Consider the following 21,968-nt stretch of genomic DNA (forward strand, 5'->3'; position numbering starts at 1 on the left):
TATATGTGTGATAGAATTAGTAGTAGTAGTAGTAGTAATCTGAGACATGCAAAACTGGGAAGGTCTCTGTGTGTGACATTTTATCCCATCTGCTTCTTTATGCAATATGATTTTAATCATATATATGTGAAATTTGAGTGAAATTTGGGTGTAGAGGGGAGGGGGGCCTTTTCTGGGGGTGCAAGGAACAGATACACACAGAGAGAAATTAAACCAGAGCAAACCCAGTGGCTTTTTGTGGGCAACAGAAGAAACCAAGGGACTGGGGTAGAGAACAGGCTAAATTTAAAATTGTAATTGGCTGACTTCCACAAGCTTGCGGGTGTTTTAATGACTCATAATAACTTCATTTAAAACCAGCTGAGCAGAAAATAGATTGGAGAGGAGCCTGAGGCCATTATGGATTTCTGCGAGGTTTTTTTCTTCTCTCTCTCTCTCTCTCTCTCTCTCTCTCTCTCTCTCTCTCTCTCCCTCTCTCTCTTTTTGTCAAGAACAGTTTTCAGCAGCCAGCAAGGGCGCTTAGAAGACTTGGCTGTTTCCCTTTCCGAGCGTTGGTGGTCTGCCCAAGAGAGATTGTATAGAATCCAGCGTTTTGTGTTTTTTTAGACTGATTAAAAATAGATGCCTTGAGGTATTATTTTAGCATCAGTGTGTGGGGAGTGGTGTTGTGTGCGCGTGTTCCCCCCCCCTTCCCCTTTGCACTTTTGATGTGGTAAATGGAACATAAATAAAATTGTGGTTGGTTTTTTTTTAAAAAAAAATGACTGAATTAATTAGGTAGTAAAGTGACGGCAATGCATAAATTTGCTTTGCCACTTTTTTACTTTTTTTTTTACAAATCCATATTTGTCTCCCTCCTCCTTCTTTTCCTCTTGCTTCCTTCCCCCAATTTTCTCATCAGTTTTAACACTCACACTATACAAATATAGCCCACGTTTTATTTTAATTAATAGCACATGGCCCTCACTGGCTAGCAGGGCAAGGGAGTATCTGGTGCCTGTGAAATTTCTGAGGATTGCAACGTCAGAAAATATGCGAGTTATGAAACTGTGGTTGGAAAAGGGGATGCTGTTTGGAGTTGTTCTGGCCCGAACTCAGCAGCAGAGGTTGATGCCAAGAACGTGACTGTTCATTTTCGTGGCGCTTTCGGTGTAAACAGGCTAAATATACGGGAGAGGGGAGTGTCTCTGGGTGTGTGCCTCTATCCCCTGATCAGTTTGGGTGGTTGTGGTCTATGTTTTATGCTAACAGAATGGTCATTGTTATGATGAAAAATGGGATGCAAGAAGGAAAGTTTTGAAGTCCTCACTGTGCAACCAGGGCCACATCCCAGCTCCTGCAGGGTCCCATCTAGTGGGGACGTCACATCGCCCAGGTTCAGGCTGGAAGCAGCTCACCACTAGGGGTGGAATAATAATAATGTTATTATTTATACCCCGCCCATCTGGCTGGGCTTCCCCAGCCACTCTGGGCAGCTCCCAACAGAAAATTAAAAGCACAATAAAACGTCAAACATTAAAAACTTCCCTAAACAGGGCTGAGGACGTTCCACAGGATGGGTGCCACTACCGAGAAGGCCCTCTGCCTGGTCCCCTGTAACTTCGCTTCTCACAGTGAGGAAACTGCCAGAAAGCCCTTGGAGCTGGACCTCAGTGTCCGGGCTGAACGATGGGGATGGAGACGCTCCTTCAGGTATACTGGGCCAAGGCCTTTTAGGGCTTTCAAGGTCTGCACCAACACTTTGAATTGTGCTTGGAAATGTACTGGGAGCCAATTGAGGTCTTTCAGTACCAGTGTTATATGGTCTCGGCAGGATCCACCCATTTCAGGTTTCTCAGTTTCTCAGTTTTCAGGCTTTGTTTCAGTTCTCCATACTTCTGCAGCCATTTGTGAATTTTTTCCCTAATCCTTATAAAATTCCTTTAGGTTTTTCGTCCGAATATCTCCTAATAAAACACATTTTTTGCTTGCAGTTTTGACTAATGTACATAGTTTAGCAAACTGTTTTCCCTCAAGCATTTTTTATATGTTAGCTCCACCAATACATTCACTTTTAGCCACAGTTTCCTCTGTTAAATGCAGTTTTGTAAACGATGTTCGGTTAGAGAACTGCATTACAAAATTTGGAAAAGTGCGAATTTCAAAGTAATTTCGGATTCTGGCTGTGTTTTGGTTCTCACGTTCGTTCAGAAAATGTGAATCTTCAGCTCTTAAATATGAACTCAGTTGAACTTATTCCCCATCCTAACTCACCACCACATTATTTTCTTTCTGGAACAGAAAGGTCTACCTTATACCAGGTGAGGTCTTTGCCCATCTGCCTCCCTGCATTCCACTCTGACTGGCAGCACCTATCCTAGGTCTTGGGCTGAGAGAGGTCTGGCACTAACTGCACAATCCCACCCCCTCAGCTGCATAGTCTTACTCTGAGTTCATCTTCTTATCTTGCTAGTTTCTTTTGGTTTGACCAAAAAAGCTCAGTTGTTAGCTCCAATCCAAATAACTTTATTGTACTAGTCATTGGCCATGACAAAGCTGAATACAAAATGCAATTGTTAGCTGAGTAGTAAGATATTACATCACTAGAGAGCAATTGCACCCAGGAACTGTCTATTCCCATTCATTTCTATGGGCTTGCAAAAGAGAATTCATTGGTATCTTGCATCCAGATTCCAAAGCACCAGGAACCACAAGCTGCCAGCTAAATCAAGCAGACCCATACCATGTTGACACAGTCCAGCAAACAAACCACCCCAGATGACTCAGGCAAGCAATCCAAGCCACTAATCCCACATTGTGGGAGACCATATAAAACCCAGAATCACCAGCTGGTCTGACCCAGGGAAGATTTACTTTCCAGTTCAAAAATAACCCCAGTGTGCTTCCCGCTGGGACATCGGTTGGCTACTGTGAGAAGAGGATGCTGGGCTAGATATCACCAGCCAGAACTTCAGCATGATGGGATCATGGTCAAAATACCTTTCCAGAAAGTGTGTTCAGGAGGCTAAATGCTGATTCTCCAGCTTTCTTTCTTTTCAGTAGATCTGAATCGGTTGGGTTAATCAGTTGGCCTTATGAGAAGCTGCTTCCAGATTGTTGCTCAACACAACATGCAGCAACAATTGGGGATGAAGAAGCTTGGACTGGGATGTTATACTTTCCAATCTGGACGCAAGCGAAACCATTTAAGTCATACCAGTCCATTGAAGACAGCATCACATCTTGAGGTGGCTTCATGGACTGGCTCTCCTAAATGTTTTTGTGACATCCCTGGGTTACTAATCCTCTGGGCACAAGCTGGGAACTGGCAACTCTTCCACTTCTCCTTTCTTTATATATACAGAAGGGATGTGGGTCGCTGCTCATGTGATTGGCAGGAAAGCCAACATCTGCTTATGGTTGACAGCCCACGCACTGTGAATGGAGCCAATCAGCTTGAACAAGGAAGAAGGGCCTGGGAGCCCTTAAGCAATCCCATGTGTTCCATTGATATATCTGTCAATTGTCACTTCCCTCCAGGGTGGAGCCCTTGTACTGATCAGTTGCTCTAGAACAGGGATGTCCAACAGGTCGGTCGTGTTCGGCTAGTAAATCCCCAGCAGGTTCCTTTGCGGTGGCATAATAGCATCCCTCCCCACCCCCTTGGCCCGTCCTCCATTTTTGCATGATCGCTGAAACGACAGATGGAGTTTTTGCTACGAGGTAGATTGTTTCTTTAGCAACCTGTTGATGAGTGACTTTCCCCCTTTCCCCCTTACTCAATTCAGAAATTTCCCTCTCCCTAAAATATTGTTGTTCCCTAAAAAAATAAAATCTCAGCTACTTAGATCTGAACCCCCCCCCCCCGCCCCATGGGACATTCCTCCCTTTAAAAAAAGAAAAAGCTCAACAACTTTGACCTGATCACTACGAGTTTTTTATATGTGAGTAGATGACAGTCTATTGGGAGTTGGGCGTCCCTGCTCTAGAAGGATGAATGCAGAAGGCCGGCCAATGGGGTAGGTCTTTGTTGGCACTCATAAAAGGTATCAGCAACAGGAATAGACACACTGAAGGGGTTTTGGCAAACAGGCTTATGCTGCCATAGAAAGCATCACTAGCATTGAGATGTCTTGGTAGTACAGGTGAGAAATGGTCTTACTCTTATGCCTAAGAGGTGATAAGTGTTGTATCACTCTTACCCTGAAGTGAATGCTGCTTCAAGCTTATTCATCTTTTCACCTGTCCTCACAAGTGCTGTTGACTTAGCTGAACGTGGAGGAGATGGCATTCTTAGTGTCTCTTAGTGTGACTCCTGATCCTGGCAAAATCTGCAAGTCTGTTATCTGACCATTCTGAATGTCTTACCTTCTTACTGCTCCTTCCCGTCGTTCTCTCACTCTTCATCTCCTTCCTTCCTCCTCCTCCTCAAATGTTGCCGCAGTTAAGAACAGTTTAAAAAGCCACCCCAGAGGACAGGATCACACTTCAAAACGACCTTGACAGATTAGAGAACTGGGCCAAAACAAACAAGATGAACTTTAACAGGGAGAAATGTAAAGTATTGCACTTGGGCAAAAAAAATGAGAGGCACAAATACAAGATGGGTGACACCTGGCTTGAGAGCAGTACATGTGAATAGGACCTAGGAGTCTTGGTTGACCACAACTTGACATGAGCCAACAGTGTGACGCGGCAGCTAAAAAAGCCTATGCAATTCTGGGCTGCCTCAATAGGAGTATAGCATCTAGATCAAGGGAAGTAATAGTGCCACTGTATTCTGCTCTGGTCAGACCTCACCTGGAGTACTGTGTCCAGTTCTGGGCACCACAGTTCAAGAAGGACACTGACAAACTGGAACGTACCCAGAGGAAGGCAACCAAAATGGTCAAAGGCCTGGAAACGATGCCTTATGAGGAACGGCTAAGGGAGCTGGGCATGCTTAGCCTGGAGAAGAGGAGGTTAAGGGGTGATATGATAGCCATGTTCAAATATATAAAAGGATGTCACATAGAGGAGGGAGAAAGGTTGTTTTCTGCTGCTCCAGAGAAGCGGACACGGAGCAATGGATCCAAACTACAAGAAAGAAGATTCCACCTAAACATTAGGAAGAACTTCCTGACAGTAAGAGCTGTTCGACAGTGGAATTTGCTGCCAAGGAGTGTGGTGGAGTCTCCTACTTTGGAGGTCTTTAAGCAGAGGCTTGACAACCATATGTCAGGTGTGCTCTGATGGTGTTTCCTGCTTGGCAGGGGGTTGGACTCGATGGCCCTTGTGGTCAATTCCAACTCTATGATTCTATGATTAACGGGTACAGAACAATGGGGGCCTTGCTAAATTATAAAATAGCTAGGTTTGGGAAAATATGAATCATTGTTTACCTGGCCTTGTAGTGGACAGTGGCAGATGGTGGGGGGGGCAGGCAGATTCACAGAAGACATTCGTACACCTAAACAAAGGGGAGAGAAAAAAATGTTGAGGTCATTTTAGTGTTTGAACAGATGCTCTTCAGTGATCTCCTTGAGAACATGTAATTGTAAATTTGAAGTGAATTACTTAAAAGAAAAATTGGGGTGTTTGGGAAGTCGGAATCATCTTTTGGTTGGCCTCTGCTGAAAGAAGAATACTGTATGTCTCTTGTGCTATAGCAACTTATGCCTGTTGCTTCCCCATAAAATTAAACTAATGGTGGTTATAGACAGCAATTCTGCTTAGTGATCTTAACCTTCTCCCCCACCATTGCCTGAAACTTTAATCGCCGGTTGTGTATTCTCAACATTACCTGTTTTCAGTTCCTCCGTTACAACCCAGATCTTTCCAGTTTCTCAGGCAGCAATTTTGATGTCATTTTTAGTTGCCAGGTACACTTTAATAATACTCTGATAATAATACAGGAAAAGTGCACAGTTTAGTGCACTTGCTTCTTGTGTGGCCTAAAATGAAAGAGAAAAAGATGAAGGGAAACTCTGAATGCCACTCAGGAAGAAGTCCCCCCCCCTCCTGTTTCGTATGCAAAGCTTCTTGGTCGTCAGAGTGTTTAGGTGTCCAGCTCCTTGCCCCTTTCTGAAAATGCCAAGCACAGCACCATGTAATGTAACACCTCAATTATGGGGAGAAGAAAGTAGAAATCAAAGCTATGTAAACTGGCGAGAATCTTTACATCCAGCAGGCTGGGTGACGACAATTAAGGTTTTAGACACACCAAAGGCAATTGGACGAGTGTCATTTTTAACCAGTTAGAAGATTTTTACTACTTCCTAACATCAGAAGTGCCATGAACCAGGGAGCCCCAGTTCTTCTCCTCAATAAAGCCATTAAACTGAATGGGTATTGGGGAGTATTATGGGGTGTCTAAAAATAGCAAAGCGGTGCTTTCAGAACAGATGAGTGTGTTTGGAGGCTTTCCCCCCGCCTGCTATCCTTTAACCGGCTGCGTATTTTGTGACCCGCTGGATGTTTTGCAGAAGATATAGACAGATATTAAAGACTTGCTGCTGCTTTATTCTAAGGAGCTGGGGCAGACAGCTGGCAGCTGATCAATTGCCTCTGCATTTTTCAGCGCCAAAGCCCAGGGGAGGTAGAAGAGAATCTATTTTTTTCTTCTTCTTTAAACGAATGCAAAATAGGTAAGAGTTCAGAGAAGGATTTGTGGATGTCCAGGTGCTAACCTTTTTTTCCGGAAGATTTGCCAAATGGAATTCAGTGGTTTTATATTCAAGACCAGCAAATGCTTTCTGTTCTGCTCCCACCCACCCACGCACTCCTGACTGCCCCTTTTCTGGTCTGTTCAGCTGATTCCCCCAACGTTTGCAGGAGAGAGTGGACACACAGCCACTGCAAGAACAAGATGTCATTCTAGATGAGCTCTTGGCCTCATCCAGCAACACTCCTCTTATTCCTTATGGTGTTGCTCTGTTTTGTGACTGATGTGGTTAGAGTGTTAGACTAGGACTTGGGAGAGCAGGGTTGGAATCCCCATTTAGCCATGAAGCTCACTGGGTGACCTTGGGCCAGTCACCATCTCATAACCTAACCTCCCTCAAAGGGAGGATGTGAGGATGAAATGGGGAGGAGGAGAACAACTATATACACCACCTCGAGATCCTTGCAAGATACAGGTGGTATATAAATGCAATCAAAAAATAAAAATAAAATATGGATCACCTTGTTGTTTGTTTGTTTTTATTATGAAGCATACATACACACATGCAATATTCGATCTCATCCCAGGAAGTCCCATGGACTCAGACCATAACTGATGGGTCATAGCTGTGCTATGCTTTGGACCAGGCTTTCTCAATCTTGGCCCTCCAAATGTTTTTGGCCTACAACTCCCACGATCCCTAGCCAGTGGTCAGGGATGATGGGAATTGTAGTCTCAAAACATCTGGAGGGCTGAGGTTGAGGAAGCCTGCTTTGGATAATTTGCAGGAACAGTTAGACACACTTAAAACCACTGAAGGTAATTTTTAAAAACCCTTAAGGATGTGAGTGCATAAACAGAAGAGTTCCTCTTCCTAAAATCTTTGAGGTGTAGTCAGTTAGTGAGGATGCATAAGACGGGTTAAACCCACTTTTAACTAAAATATGCTTTTGGGGACCAATTTCTTAAACCCTTTACCATATTTCTGCATGGTGGTGGTCTCCTGTTGCAACCCAGCTTGGATCAAGCCATGACCCACGAGTTGAAGACCAGTGGCATAGAGAGGTGCTCTCTGCAGGTGTCCAAGAGCTGTCCAAGAACTTCCTTCACCTTGGAGACCCACCAAAGGCAAAACCTAACGTATATCTAAATGGGTAGAATGGGAGCATTATGCTTTACACCAAATATGTGGAGGGGGAAGGAGGGAGTCTCCTATACCAGAAAGTGATAGACCTCATCACAAGAAGGAGGCCTCTGACACCAGAGAGGAGTTTGACTGGACAGGAAAACACTCCGACTGACAACAGTGCCAAGAAGGATTTTATTTATGTATCGCCTTATACCATACAATCTCAAGGTGATTTGGCACCATAGTTCTGGAAAAAGATGCAAAAATAGATGCAATTAAATAGAGATTGGCTACAGAAGGTAGGGCCCTAGCCAATGGATTCACATTACAAGAAAGGAGATTCCAACTCAACATTAGGAAGAACTTTCTGTTTGACAGGGGAACTGACTACCTCTTAAGGTGGTAGAGTCTCCTTCCTTGGAGGTGTTTAAAGAGAAGTTGGGTGGCCATCTATCATGGGTTATTTAGCTGTGATTCCTACTTTGGATTAGATGGCCCTTGGGTCCCTTCCAACTGTACAGTTCTGCGATTCTATGACTCCGCCCCTTCTTCCCAGCTGCCCTTTTCTGTTTTGCTTCCTTTCCCTCTCATGTCTACATTCCCCACCACCACTCCTTATCCTATCAATTGTTATATACATAGACACACAGAGAGACAGACAGACAGACTGACTCACACACACACACACACACACACACACACCACCCTGCCCATCAAAGAACCTTCCACAAATTCATTTCTAGCTTCCAAGGAGGTATGAAATTGATTTGATCCACTCTTGAGTCATGTTTATCATAATCATCTTGTGCCTCCCATTATGTTCTCACACTGCCCAATGTACAAATCTCTGCTTTTCAAAGTATGTCCCTGCCTCCGCTGTTGCTGAATTACCTGGGCTTATGAATCTCGGCCTTGCACCATCCTACTCATAATTATACTGAGATGGATGGAGGTTCGTACTCTTCTAAATAAACAAGACTGACTTCCCAGGGTTCTTTGACCAGCCTCTTCGTGGACTGAGGTGCTACAGCAGAGACAATTTATGTGTTTGGCTTTGCACTCCGAATACCTGCTTTTCTACTTCCTCCTGCAGCCTGCTCTTTTCCTTCAATTCCAGGCTGTTCTCCCCACTTCCTATCTACTGCTTAAGAACAAAAGGAGAACATTGTTGGATCAGGCCAGTGGTCCATCTTGCCCAGCATCCGTTTCTCACAGTGGCCAAACAGATTCCCAATGGGAAGCCCAAATGAGTGCACCTACATTTTTGCTCCTCATGCTCCCCAGCAACTGGTATTTAGAAGCATACTGCTTCTGACAGTGGAGGTATCACATAGCCGCCATCTTGCTTCTTGGCCTCTGGCTACACCTCTCTTCCTTTTCGTATGGGCTATCTGCCTTCACCCTGACCATGTTCCTCCCACCCTGGACGCAGCAAGGCTTCTCAGCTTCTACTTGTAGTGCATACAGATGGTGATTCTTAGATGAAAACTACCAGTGAAGGATAAAGAATTTGCATACCATCCCAGCTCACTTGTTCCCACTATAAGTTAACCATGAGCAAGGGCTCTAGGATCAAACCCAAATCTGGAAACCCAGCCAAGAGCACAAGCACCAGGGTCCTTTTCTGACACTGAAGGGAACACCGAATCTCTTCATTATGTGATCACAAACCCAAACAAACCAAAAACTAATGACTATACAAGCAAAATAACATACAAAGTATATTAGATCAGGAAAATATAAAACATGTCTAAAGTGAGCTATGCAGCATGTTGCCTTAAACTATGGGGATGAAAAGTAAGTTAAGAAATTAAGAAATTAATAAGAAATACCCAGATTATAAATTGCAGCAGCCATTGGACAGGATAGCATTTATCAGGGAAGATTGCCTTTCGTGTTTTTGCAGCCAGAAAGAGAAATGTAGCCCCATTCTCTGTTAATAATCCGTTTGAGTCTGCCAAAAGGTAGGTCAGATCCCATTTGGAAGCCCTACCTGGAAATTTTTGAGAGAACAGGAGCCACCAATCAGGTCATCTTTGTTGAAATTATAGTGAAGAGCCACATGAGCAAAATATTCTTCAACCTGCTCTTCACAAAGACAGAGTAATTCGCCATGAGGGATAGCCTCAAATTGGCCATCCAGTACAGTGGCGGGCAAGCAGTTTGGACTAGCTTTATTGGAAATCAAGCAGTATTTGGGCACAGAAGGAAACAGAAGTAGCCACCATAAGCCCTTGTGATTGGCAGGCAGCATGATGTCACCAGATTGGCCAGGCCTGTTGACAATACAAGGAGCCAATCCTTCTGGGGCTGGATTAAATGTCCTGCAAACCTGGACTTGGCCATGGTTTCCAGACTAACCCAAGAGTCTCCAGCCAGGTGAAATGCAAGTGGTCCTGATGCCCAACAGACCAACAAAGTCCTGCTTGGTGCCTCAAGGTTTCATCTACCTGTTGAGCATCAAGAGTTAGATGAGTAGAACTGTTAAACTTTCTCCTATAGCTTTTAATAGATAGCAAGTCTTTGGGACATTGAGACAGGCTTTTGCTCACTGTTGAGTTTGGAAACATTTCCCCCCAGAATTCAGAGTTATTTGCCCGCCTCTGGTTTTATGCCTCGGTTCTCCATCCATGCCCATTGCTGTCACCTTTTTTAGCCAAATGAGTGCTGGGTCAGCTGCAAATATTCCTGGATTGTGACTGTACGGCAAAGAGGGGAATTGGTTTTGGAAGAGCAGGGAGCTTGCCTTGGGCTTTTGCAAAAGGGGTATGTATTGCAGGTGCCAACTTTCTTCCAGTCACCCATGCTGGAAGGACACAGGTCAAGGGCCTGGGGTGAGGGAGAGGGTAGAGCATAGCGAGGACTTGCTGTCATTCCAGAGGACCTCGGTGACTCTGCAGAATCCTGCCTGAATGGAAAAAGCTGCCTGTTTTTGCCAGCTGAGTTGAGCAAGTATCTTTATTAAGCAGAGGGCCCATAAATCTGCTTGTACAAACACCAGCGGAAGACCGGCCGAGGAGCTGGTGCCAAGGGGATGAGGCATGTTCTCAAACACACAGCTGACTCTTGGCAGCACACGGGGTCCCATCTCTCCAGGGTCAGTCATCGGAAGATATCTTTATACTGTAGGCAAGTCGAAACAACTTGCTAAAAATACCACCTTTTATCTTTTCTACCGTCTCCCCTCCCCCACAAAAAAATCCCACCTAAAACATTGTTTATTGGGGGGGGGGGACAAACCTGTTTACATTAAAGCTGCTAGCTTCAACAAGAGGCTTTAAAAGAAAAGGAAAAAAGCCTGTAAATAACCATCCCTTGATGTATTGCTTTTGAATGTTCCATCCCCGATGTTCCGTGCTTTTAATAAATATCTCTCCTTGTTTTTCTGAAACCCTGGTGTAATAAGCACTGATGCTGGCTGACATTTTCCTGGTGACTCACATAGTAAAATTAACATTGAACTATTTGCATATTCAATGGTTCTGTTCTCTGCCTTGGCTTTAACACTCTTTCTCTCCCCCCCCCCACTTTCCCCCGCCCTCCAAACAAGTCCTTTTATGCATGCGTAGACTGCAAGATTTCTGGCTTGGTATCACTTTTTGTTTTGCTGATTTGATTTAGAGAAAGGGGGGGGAGAAACCTCCCTGCCTGGCGTACACATCTACTTGAGCAAAAGAAAGAACACCCAGTTCTAGGCTTTGAAAATTGGCAGGCTGCGTACTGTTCCCTGACTGATAAGAGGTACTGTAAATAAAACTGTACGGCGTAGCCTGTCGTAAGATGCCCTGTGTCTGCACTTATTGTTCTGACAGCTTTTGCGGGTCGGCTGTTTTGGTACACTCTGTACTCCCCTTATATAACCAAGCATGCGTATCTCATCAGAACATTCAAGATGTTTATTTTAAAATCACCAGGATTCTTCCCCCCCTGTTAAAAAAAAACAACCTCCCCAATAGATGAGGGCAATGCTCCACTTGTTATTCGTTGCTCAGAAATATTTCTTCCATTTCTTCTCCCTGTTTACTTACGGAAGTATTTTGCTTTGTTCATTGCTTCTTAAAAGCTATATAGTCCATCCCCTTTCACCATGGGTTAAATTTCATCCCCAGAGCCCTGGACCACAATGTTCCTATGGGGGTGGGGATGTCTTTGCATAGGAAATGGCTCCATGCACCTCAACCTTTCTGGCCAAGTATCACTGGGGTAGAAAAACAGGGGTTGCTACCCCAGATATGTTGCCCAGTCAGAACCTGTCAATGAAAAGAAGGCACCCACTTATTCTCCCCAGGAAATGCTGTTGGGTGCTCTTTTGGGGCTAATGTGTGAGTCTGTGACACTGCCAGAAACTAGGTACATTGGTCCATCTACCCAATATCACATGACTTGCCAACATGGATTCCATGAGTACCACTGTGCCCACCAGCCCCTCCCCTGGGGGCCTGTGGATGGTCTCAGTGAACATCCCTTCAAAAACCCATAATGCAAAAGGGACTATTTGCCCTGGCCCAATGTCTCCTACATTGAACATGCTTCCTTAAGCATGACAACATTTCATTGGATGCCAGGGTCAGAAACCCTCCTTCCCTTCCATCCCAAACAGAGGAAAGGTACACGTTATGAATGAGTGTGGCAGTGGCTGAGGCAGCTGCTTTTTTCCCATAAATGAGAGGGTATGCCCGGACTTTTTTGAGATGGCTCTTTTCTGGTTTTTAGTTGCGGCAGGCATTTTGTTTTATACCACACGGGTATAGCAGTAATTTTGTGCTATATGGTGGCAGCCATTTTGTGACCAGTGGCCATGATATTTTCTCAAAATTCCAAATATGCCCACTGACCCCAAAAGGCTAGTGACCCTGCAGTGTCATCTCTGCCAATGACATAGCGTGGGTTGCCAGCACTTTAGGGCCATGTGGAGAGGGTAGGTGGGACAGAGGGAAGCAGACGGAGTACACATGCGCGTTCAACTGCCTAACAGTATCTTCGTCGCCCAGGATATTGCAGCCACAGAGATAAGAAAAGAAGTGTCATTCCGTTGTCTGGAGAGGTCACTTCATGGTTCATATGGAGAAGCCATTTTCAATGGAGCCCAGCAACGGAAGCACGCGGCTGTATTGAGGCAGCATCAAGTGTTGAAATTTTGCGTTCCTGAGCATTTTGCACCCAGGGCAACCACCCTTGTGGCCCTCCTCATGCTACGCCACTGATCTATAGCATCAGCAGCTTCCCAGGGCAATTAATAATGTATCAAATCTTGCCACATCCTAATACAAATAATAAAGCCAATTATACATTCCAAATTATATAATTTAAAGAGACTTCCTTCCCCCTGACCAGCCAGAACATGAGAAGTCTCTTTAAATTTGGCAAGATTTGATGTGTTATTAATTGGAGTGTCATTAATAAAAAAAATATTTATTTATTTTTTAAAAAGCAGCTTCCCAGGGCAGGAAATGTGTTCTAACTCACCCTGAGCAATGGGCCCTGAATTGGACTACCTTTAGCTTCAGTGCCAGGGCTGAGCTCTGGAACAAGCAAAGGAGGAAAGGGCCTCTGAGGATACAAAGAGTGCAGCACACACACACACACAAGTTACCACAACCCGTCCAATTCCACCTGGCATTTGTCTGCTGACTGTGAGAAGAGGATGCTATTGTAGATGGTTCTTCCGCCTGAATGCGCTGAACTGGCCATTACCGTGTGGGGTTCCCTCCTGTGGGTCAGCATTGTTTGCAAATGTTCTGCTTGTGTTTTCTCTAATGGAAGCACCCCGTTTTCTCCAGATGGAACCAGACTTGTTTTCAGCCATTTCCTCCTCCTCTTCCCCCTGTCCCTGCTTTCCTTCTGCTGTAATGCAGCCAATGAGAAAAGCATGCCTCGTGCGAAAGTGAATCATCGCGAACATTAAGATCCTGCACCTGAGTTTCAAATGCAGCTCACTCTTGTTTTCCAAAGAAGGGACATAAAAAACACGGGCAGATGAGCAGCTGCTTTGGGTGCCACCTGGGGCTTGAACATTCCCAGGCATCTGATTGCCCAGGTGTCTAAAAACCTGGGTGTTCTTGCACATGACTAGCAGCGATCAATCTGATGGGGCTTCACAAGAATCTGAAATGTCTCTTCAGAATTGTGTCTCCCCCTTCTTAATATTTTAGAGGAATATATACCTGCTGAATGCAGTTAGACTTCAATCCTGTATGTATTTCCTAGGAATCGGTTTTGTTATACGCACTGGGACTTCCTTCCGAGTAAATATACTTTTCACTGCTGTCTTGTGTCTGTTTTGTACAAAATATCAAGTTTGAAGCAGGTATCCCCAGTGCATTTCTGAGCCTTATTTGCTAGGGCTTAGCCCCCAAACCATTATTTGATGCCAGGCTCACCCACCATTGCACAGTTCTGTAAGCATCTTCCCTTGAAACTGTTGACTGGTTTGTCATGACATGTCACCATTTGAAAGCTCAGGCAGTACTCACAGGGTTGTATCCAATGTGTGTGAGTCATTTAATGGTATTCTGCTGTACATGTGCCAGCAGAACATTGTTGTATCAGAGGATGCACGAGCAGATTGCACCCTGAGTTTCTCCTGGCACATCTATTGACTTGGATTCCTCTGCTGTGCTACATCGAAACTAGCCTGTCTGCTAACACAAGAGCCCTCGCACTGGCTGACAGACAATATTGGATACAGCCCATGCTACCTATATGAATAAAAAGGTCTGCCTTGACCTTTAGGGATGAGGATCCTCATTTCTCCAAAGCAGCACCCTTAGCACTCTGCTAACCAGACCTGCTCTGTCATCACAGCAGCTAAGCCAATGGCAGTCACAGGCCTACAGGAAGAATGAAGTACCCCCGAAAAAGAAAGACAGAACAACTCTGATTATCTGCAGAACTTATTGCTCTGCAACTGAAAATTAGGAGAGTGGTTTGCCAGTAGAGGATGAAATTTTGGAACTTAGGAGGCAACTGCCTAGTCCACCATGGGCCCCCGAGTTTTCAGGTGGCCAGATAGCCATTGGGTAGACAAAGGGTTAGGAGGTCATGGGAACACATAGATTTTTGGAGAATGGGCAGGAGCTGAATCCTGAGCCACAATTCTTCTTGGGAGCTGTGTGCATTGTCATAATTCATGCTCAGAGCATCTTTCACTTTGCACTAATTGCATCTTGCTTCGTGGGGTTTAGGGATCAAATTAAACACTCTTAACGGGCATGTTTTTCCTCCAGTTCTGGGGCAATGGAGTTGGTGTTTTGGAAGACTCTGACTCCCTATTCTCTTATGAACACCCCCCCCTTACAAACCAGCCTAGGAAATGTTTTGAGATCTGACTGCTGTGAGCAAGAATAAATCTGATTTGCTCACCCCAGAGCCTTCAAGGTACCAGCCGACACTGTACTGGCCTTTTAGGTCAATGATTCTGGAACAAAACATTCCCCGAACAGCCTCTGGCACGAAGGGCTGTAATAGTTCTCAAATAGAACTGACCTTTCTAATTATGTTGGTAATAAAGCTGTGTTTATTATTTAAGCAGGGCTTGGTGGTGAAAGGGACGGAGGGGTTGGTGGAGAGAGGAGAGAGAGAGAGAGAGAGAGAGAGAGAGAGAGAGAGAGAGAGAGAGGCTATTTGGCATCTCGGCCGTCTTTCCACTACACCTCTCTTTCTAACTAGGCCTGGCAGCTTTGGGTGTATTTCAGCTGAGCCCATCCTCGTTGCCCTCCAGTGTACGGCTTTTTGTGAAACTGTCTCCCATGACTTGAAAGGCTGTACATTTATATATACATATAAAACTGAAACAAAATGAAATGTACAGGCGAGCGAAGGAAAAGCAGGCGTGTGGACTGTCTTTTCTAATATATGAGCAGGCATGTGATGTCATTGTCCGGCCTCTTCTCCTTCCCACCCCCTCCGTACCTCCTTTCTTTTTTAGGGACTGGCCATTTGGTTTAGGCACACTTGAGTTGTTTTGAATGCAAACTTGACATCGCCCCGCAAGCAGCCGCGAACGGCGTATGCACAGTAAACAGGCAGACTGTCTTATTGATTAACAGATGAGACCTCTATTATCGATCAAAGCTTGGCGAGAAAATTTATCACTTTTAATTTCACTGCTGCCAAATATTTCTGCCTGTGAGCCAGCCGTTACCGAGACAATTTAAAGGCAGAGGAATTCTTTTTCTAATGGGGAATGGGGGGGCGCTTTTGCTGCTTGTTTCTGTGCTTTCTTTGGGTGCATGATTCAGTGGGGTGAGGAGGGGTGCTGGCAAGATGCTCTTGCGGAAGGGGGAGTATTTTGGGAGAGTGGTGCTGGGCTGGAAAAAGAGGAGTGTTGTGACACCTCCAAGACCAGGGTGTGAGCCAAGGCTAGGGAAGGGGGAAGAATCCAATCCAGTTCTCATTTCAACGTGAGCCTACTTCATTCTCTTTACCAAAAGAGAACAAGAACCATAACCGTAACGCAGCTATCCTTCCAAATTGGCACCTTCTCCAAATTTTGCAGTGCTGTTCTCCAGCCAAAAACCATATACTAAAGCCTACATAGAAGTTCACTTAGTAGTCAAATTAACACAAAAATGCATTCTATCAGGGGAAATTGCTTCGTAAAAGTGTGCCTGTTAGGCAATACTGCGTACAATGGCCTCGGCCCAGTATACCTGAAGGAGCGTCTCCACCCCTATTGTTCAGCCCGGACACTGAAGTCCAGTCCAAGGGCTTTATGGCGGTTCCCTCACTGCAAGAAGTGAAGTTACAGAGAACCAGGCAGAGGGCTTTCTCGGCAGTGGCGCCTTCCCTGTGGAACACCCTCCCCTCAGATGTCAAGGACATAACTATCTGACTTTTAGAAGACATCTAAAAGGCAACCCAGTCAGATGGGTGGCATATGAATAATAAATTATTATTATTAATAATATGCTTGTTTGCATATGATTTATTACTACTACTACTACTACTACTACTACTACTACTACTACTATTACTACTACTACTCCAGTGGTATCTCTGGTTATGAACTTAATTTGTTCCGGAGTTCCGTTCTTAACCTGAAACTGCTCTTAACCTGAGGTACCACTTAAGCTAATGGGGCCTCCCGCTGCCACTGCGCCACCGCTGCACAATTTCTGTTCTTATCCTGAGGTAAAGTTATTCACCCGAGGTACTACTTCCGGATTAGTGGAGTCTGTAACCCAAAGTGTTTGTAACCCAAGGTACCACTATACTACAAAAAATGTGTGCACCAGGAGAAAGCCACTCTAAAATACTGATGGACTTTTAAACTACATATTTGAGAACTTGAGATTGAAAAAAATGAGAAATTAAGAGAAAGTGTGATTGACATTGCCCATCCCAGCTACGGCATAAGATTTTGTGATCTATCAGAGATCTACATAGTGTCTTCTGCGGCCCACAAAATATTCTACACTGATAAAGCCATTAAGATTCTGGGGAGGGATGTTGTTTTTTTAAAAACAAAAACAAAAAGCAAAACAAAGACCAGTTTGCAACTCTCGCCTCCAAATCCTCTCCTCTCCTTTCCTTCCTTTCAAGGTTACTTTTATCATCGCCGAATCCCGTGCTTTAGTTTCTTGGAACAGATGAATCAAACTTCCGAATCTAACAATTACGTTCACAGCTTTGGCCTAACAGCATATGCTTAGAAGACTGTGCCTGTGTCTGTATAGTGGGGTCTATTTTTATCTTGAAGTTTCTTATCTGCTGTTTAGACATCCTGTGCACACTTGTTTCCCTCATTATAACTGGAGCTGTGACCCAACAGACGCCGTGCGTGTTGGTAGCAATTTTCTAAGAAATACCACAAATACCACACCTCACTGATAGTTGTGGAAATATCTGTGAGTCTCAGCACACGCTCTTGCTGTTGCCACTTTCCTTATCTGATAGCGTTGTCGTCTTTTCCTTTATGGCATGCCTGACAATGGGGGGGGGAGTTTTGCTGGGGGCGGGAGGCAATTATATGGGATTGCTAACCTCTTCAAGAAGGCATTGGTGTATAATGATTTTTAAGCAAACACCTTTCTTGTTGGAAGAGCAACGTTTGTGGTTTGTTTCATTTTTTTTACGCACGCACACACACACACACACATCTTTAAAAAGTGATTAATATTACAGCCCGCAGCTATCCATGTTCATACTCACCCCGGGATCAGAATTGTCTTTCTGGGTCACCCCAAAAGCCTGTCTGTTTTGGAAGATTGTCATTGCTAGCTCCTTGCCAGGAAGAAGAAGAATTTTTATTTGTATCAGCCACTAGCCATAGCAATAAAATAAAATAAAATGTACAGTGGTACCTTGGTTCTCAAACTTAATCTGTTGCGGAATCCTATTCCAAAACCAAAGCATTCCAAAACCAAGGCGTGCTTTCCCACAGAAAGTAATGCAAAACGAATTAATCTGTTCCAGACTTTTAAAAACAACCCCTAAAACAGCAATTAAACATGAATTTTACTATCTAACAAGACTATTGATCCATAAAATGAAAGCAATAATCAATGTACTGTACTATAAAATAAATAAGACAGTATTGTAGATTATAAAAATGAAAATTTATTTTTTTTCCTTCCCTGCACTGACGATAGTCATTGTTTGGATGGGGGGCTTTTATCCATTTCCACAGTCACACAATCAATCAATCAATCAATCAGTAAGTAGCTGAACTGGGTTCCACACAATCACAAAAACAAATTAACCGAAAAAGCCTCAAAAACAAAAACACAAAATAAATAGCAAAAACAAAAGTGCCAAACTTAATCCGTTCCAGAAGTCCGTTTGACTTCCAAAATGTTCAAAATCCAAGGCGCAGCTTCTGATTGGTGCAGGTGCCGCAGAAACAATAGCCGACAACTGCATCGGACGTTCAGCTTCCAAAAATTGTTTGAAAACCGGAACACTTACTTCCGGGTTTTCAGAGTTTGAGAATCAAAGCGTTTGAGAACCAATGTGTTTGAGAACCAAAGTACCAATGTACTGAAGACAGAGGTAAAAACTTAACTTTAGGAAATACATTTTGGGGGGGTTACATCAATAATCAATAACAGATCTTGTTCTAATTGCCCCCGCTTAAAACCTTGCAGTTTTTGCTGTCACTTCATCATCTTGATCTGCTAAAAGAAAGGATGCAGTAGCAATGGTTGAGCGACCCGCCATGGACAATAATAGAGGGGTAATAACCTAATTCCTCCAATTTTATAAAGAGTGCAAGCCAGAAGCACGTGAGCCACTGACTCAATACTGCCATCTCCACAGGGCAGCCTGCAGGCAGGGCATAAAAACAGCAACTTCCCCCGTTGATTATCCCCCACACCCTTTTTTCAAAGATACACTGCACCCCTAAGTGGAGGATACATTTATCTACCAAATGCACATGCCCAAACCCACATAAGTGGCCCTGCTAGCCCTCTTCATCTTCATCTCTTTCTGTTGCTCTACGCATTTGATTTCTGTCTGCTTCCATCAGCCACCAGGACTCCCATCCCGACTTCCATATTTACCCAGAGTGCTGTGTATATCTGCTGCCATGTTTGTAGGAGAGCTTTGTGTCAGAGGCCCTATGCAAAGCTAAACTGGGGCAGAGGCCCTCCGGCAGGGTACACAGCCCCTCTCTCATTTCTGAATTATATCCTTCCACATGTTGATTCTGAATCCCTTCCCAATCCTTGGGGATCATGTAGTGATCTGTGTTCCTTCCACATCGATGGCAACGCTTGGACGGGCGGTAATATCGACATCTACTGCCAATATACCATGGCTTCCCAAGTCCCTCGAGTTCAAGTGAACTTTTTCTTCTCCTTGTTTGGGTTTTCAAAAGGCATGCCCTCGCTTTGACTGTGTATACAGTAGCCCCGTAATTGCAAAGACTTCACAGTGATAGTCAACTTTAGATTCTGAAGCATTTGACGCTCTCCGAATTTCAGAGATTCCTTACGTCTGTGGTTCTGATTTTACTGTGTCCGCACAGTAAACCATTGGCCCATGAACTTCATTCAGGTGGTCTGTAGAATGTCGCCCTTAAATATTAATAATTATGTTAAATTGTACTTTATTTAATTCTAAATTGAATTTTTATTGCTTCTTTAATTCTCGTACTGTGTGTGTGTGTGTGTGTGTGTGTGTGTGTTTGTATTACAGTCTTAATGTTATGGAACTACTCTTGTGCTCTTGTGCAACCCCTGTTCCTTGCAACTCCTCCCTGTGAGTTGCATCTGAAAAAAAATCCTGATATGATTTATTTGGAGTGCAGATATTGCATTTCCATGGGGTTGAGCCCAGAGTTAGTCACACTCATGGAGCAGACCCTTTGAAATTAATGGGCATGGAAAACTTAGGTCCATTAACTGAATAGGTCTACTCCAAGCAAAAGCTAGCTAGTTAGTTAGACTCATTCCCTAAGTTTCGATTTTTTATTTTCCTTTATCTCTAAGAAACCCCACACCCATTTTGGGGTCTCTGTTCAAAGAGGTGTCTTTCATTCATTTTCACTGCTACTAACTGGATGAGTTTTTTGACAGGTATATTTTTAAGATTTATCCATGAACCTTGGTAAACATGTATTTTACAACGTTTTCTCCTTCTCTCTCTCTCTCTCTCTCTCTCTCTCTCTTTATAGCGGGTGCCAAAGCCTTTGTCTGTGACCACTGCGGAGCTCAGTTCTCAAAAGAAGATGCCCTGGAGACCCACAGGCAGACCCACACTGGTAGGTGTTCTGTTTGGGGGTTTCATTTGGTTTTTTCCCAAAAAATCTCCCAATTTTGCAAAACAGTGGTTTGCTTGCAGAATGGCATTGTTAATCCAGAATTCCTGGAAAGATCATACATGAAATATCAAAGTGTGGGGTGGGAAGGTCTGCAGGTACTTCTACTTGCCTTCGCTTGAGGGTGAATAGAACCCTTCAGGCAACTAGGAACTGCAATAAAGCTGGCAGGAGGCTGATGGAAACTGTAGTCCAATTCATTTGAAGCACATCAGGTTGGGAGAGGGTGATGCAGGGCACTGCAATAAAAATGGGAGGATGATCATCAATACATTTGCTGACTGAAGGCTGATGTGCCTCTGTTCGCCACAAGCTGATGGAAGGCAAAAACTTATCATAAACAGTTTGCTCAACAACCTGTTGCTCAACACAGATTGCTCAATTTCTAGTTTCAGTATTGATCAATGTATTGTTTAATTGGGCTCACCTGTGCTGCGATGTGTGAGATCCACAACTTTCCCACTGGAAGACTTTCCAGAGAGTTGCTTCATAGCACAGAACTTGTCCTTGTGAATGGTCTTATCCACATGTACCCAAGTACCCTCCCTATGCTAAGCAAAGCGTGCTTTGAACAGTGAATCATGGAGCTCCCATTGTGAATTGGTGGGGTGGTGGTGGAGATAATGCATTCCTGAGAGCACTCCTGCCTTAAGTACCCTGATCATCTACTGCAGGGATGAAGGATCTGGTGAACTCCTGATGTTACTGACCTCCAACTCCCATCAGCCCCAGCCAGCACAGCCAATAGTCTGGGGTGATGGGAGTTAGAGTCCAGAGACCACATGGGAGGGTCTTTACCTTTGCTCTGTGGGAATTTATGCTTCAGCTAATAACTTTCTTTCCAAGCATGCCAGGTTTAAGAAAATAGGCACGGTAAGAGAATTAGTTATGGTGAAACTGGCTGCATTCACACAACAATTTATAACGTTTTCACGACTTTTCCCTAACAGTATTACATTTGAGCTTTCCACAACATAAAAGCCAATTCTGGAACTGTAATGGAAGTTTAGTGCTCATTTCTGTGTTATTTGCTCCGGGGGGGGGGGGATCCATTTGCAAATAATATGAAAGTGAGTGCTAAACTTGCACTGTACGTCACTCTCATTCCACTCATAGATCCAGAAGTGGCTTTTATGCCATGTGAAATGGAAATGAACAGTTAGGGAAAGTTCATGCAAATGGAATGCACTGCCATGTGAATGGTGCCCAGTAGAGATTTTCTCTGCCGCTGAATGGAGGAACAGTCTTGAACTGGTGGCAAGGGGAATTGGAGGGGTATTGGCATCTGGGGGCAAAATGCCCCACTGCCACCTCCACAAAGGGAAGGGGGGCAAACTCCATAAGGGCTTCTCCTTTCTGGATCTCCCACTCCCAACTGGTGGTGGAGCTTTGCACCGTCTTCTCCCCTCAGGAAAAACCAGTGCAAAGCTCTGCCACACCACCAGGTATGGGGG

General features: G+C 44.3%; 1 protein-coding gene and 1 long non-coding RNA gene across 4 annotated transcripts in view; one reads left to right on the forward strand and one right to left on the reverse strand.

Annotated features, from left to right (window-relative positions):
• Positions 1 to 21,968, forward strand: part of ZBTB16 (zinc finger and BTB domain containing 16) — a 196,809-nt gene that overhangs the window by 98,893 nt on the left and 75,948 nt on the right. For all 3 annotated transcript variants that reach the window (XM_081172555.1, XM_081172556.1, XM_081172554.1), the window contains exon 4: positions 20,371 to 20,457. In XM_081172555.1, coding sequence (XP_081028681.1) covers positions 20,371 to 20,457 — 87 coding nt within the window. The remainder of the gene's footprint in view (positions 1 to 20,370; positions 20,458 to 21,968) is intronic.
• On the reverse strand, positions 5,395 to 7,324 carry LOC308574721. Its single transcript, XR_014002571.1, has 3 exons — positions 5,762 to 7,324; positions 5,536 to 5,588; positions 5,395 to 5,428 (listed from the first exon to the last, which is right to left on the reverse strand). It is a non-coding gene; the product is annotated as an uncharacterized lncRNA (long non-coding RNA).

Source organism: Podarcis bocagei (genome assembly GCF_964188305.1).
Source record: "Podarcis bocagei genome assembly, chromosome: 15".
In the NCBI taxonomy this organism is placed as follows: Eukaryota; Metazoa; Chordata; class Lepidosauria; order Squamata; family Lacertidae; genus Podarcis; species Podarcis bocagei.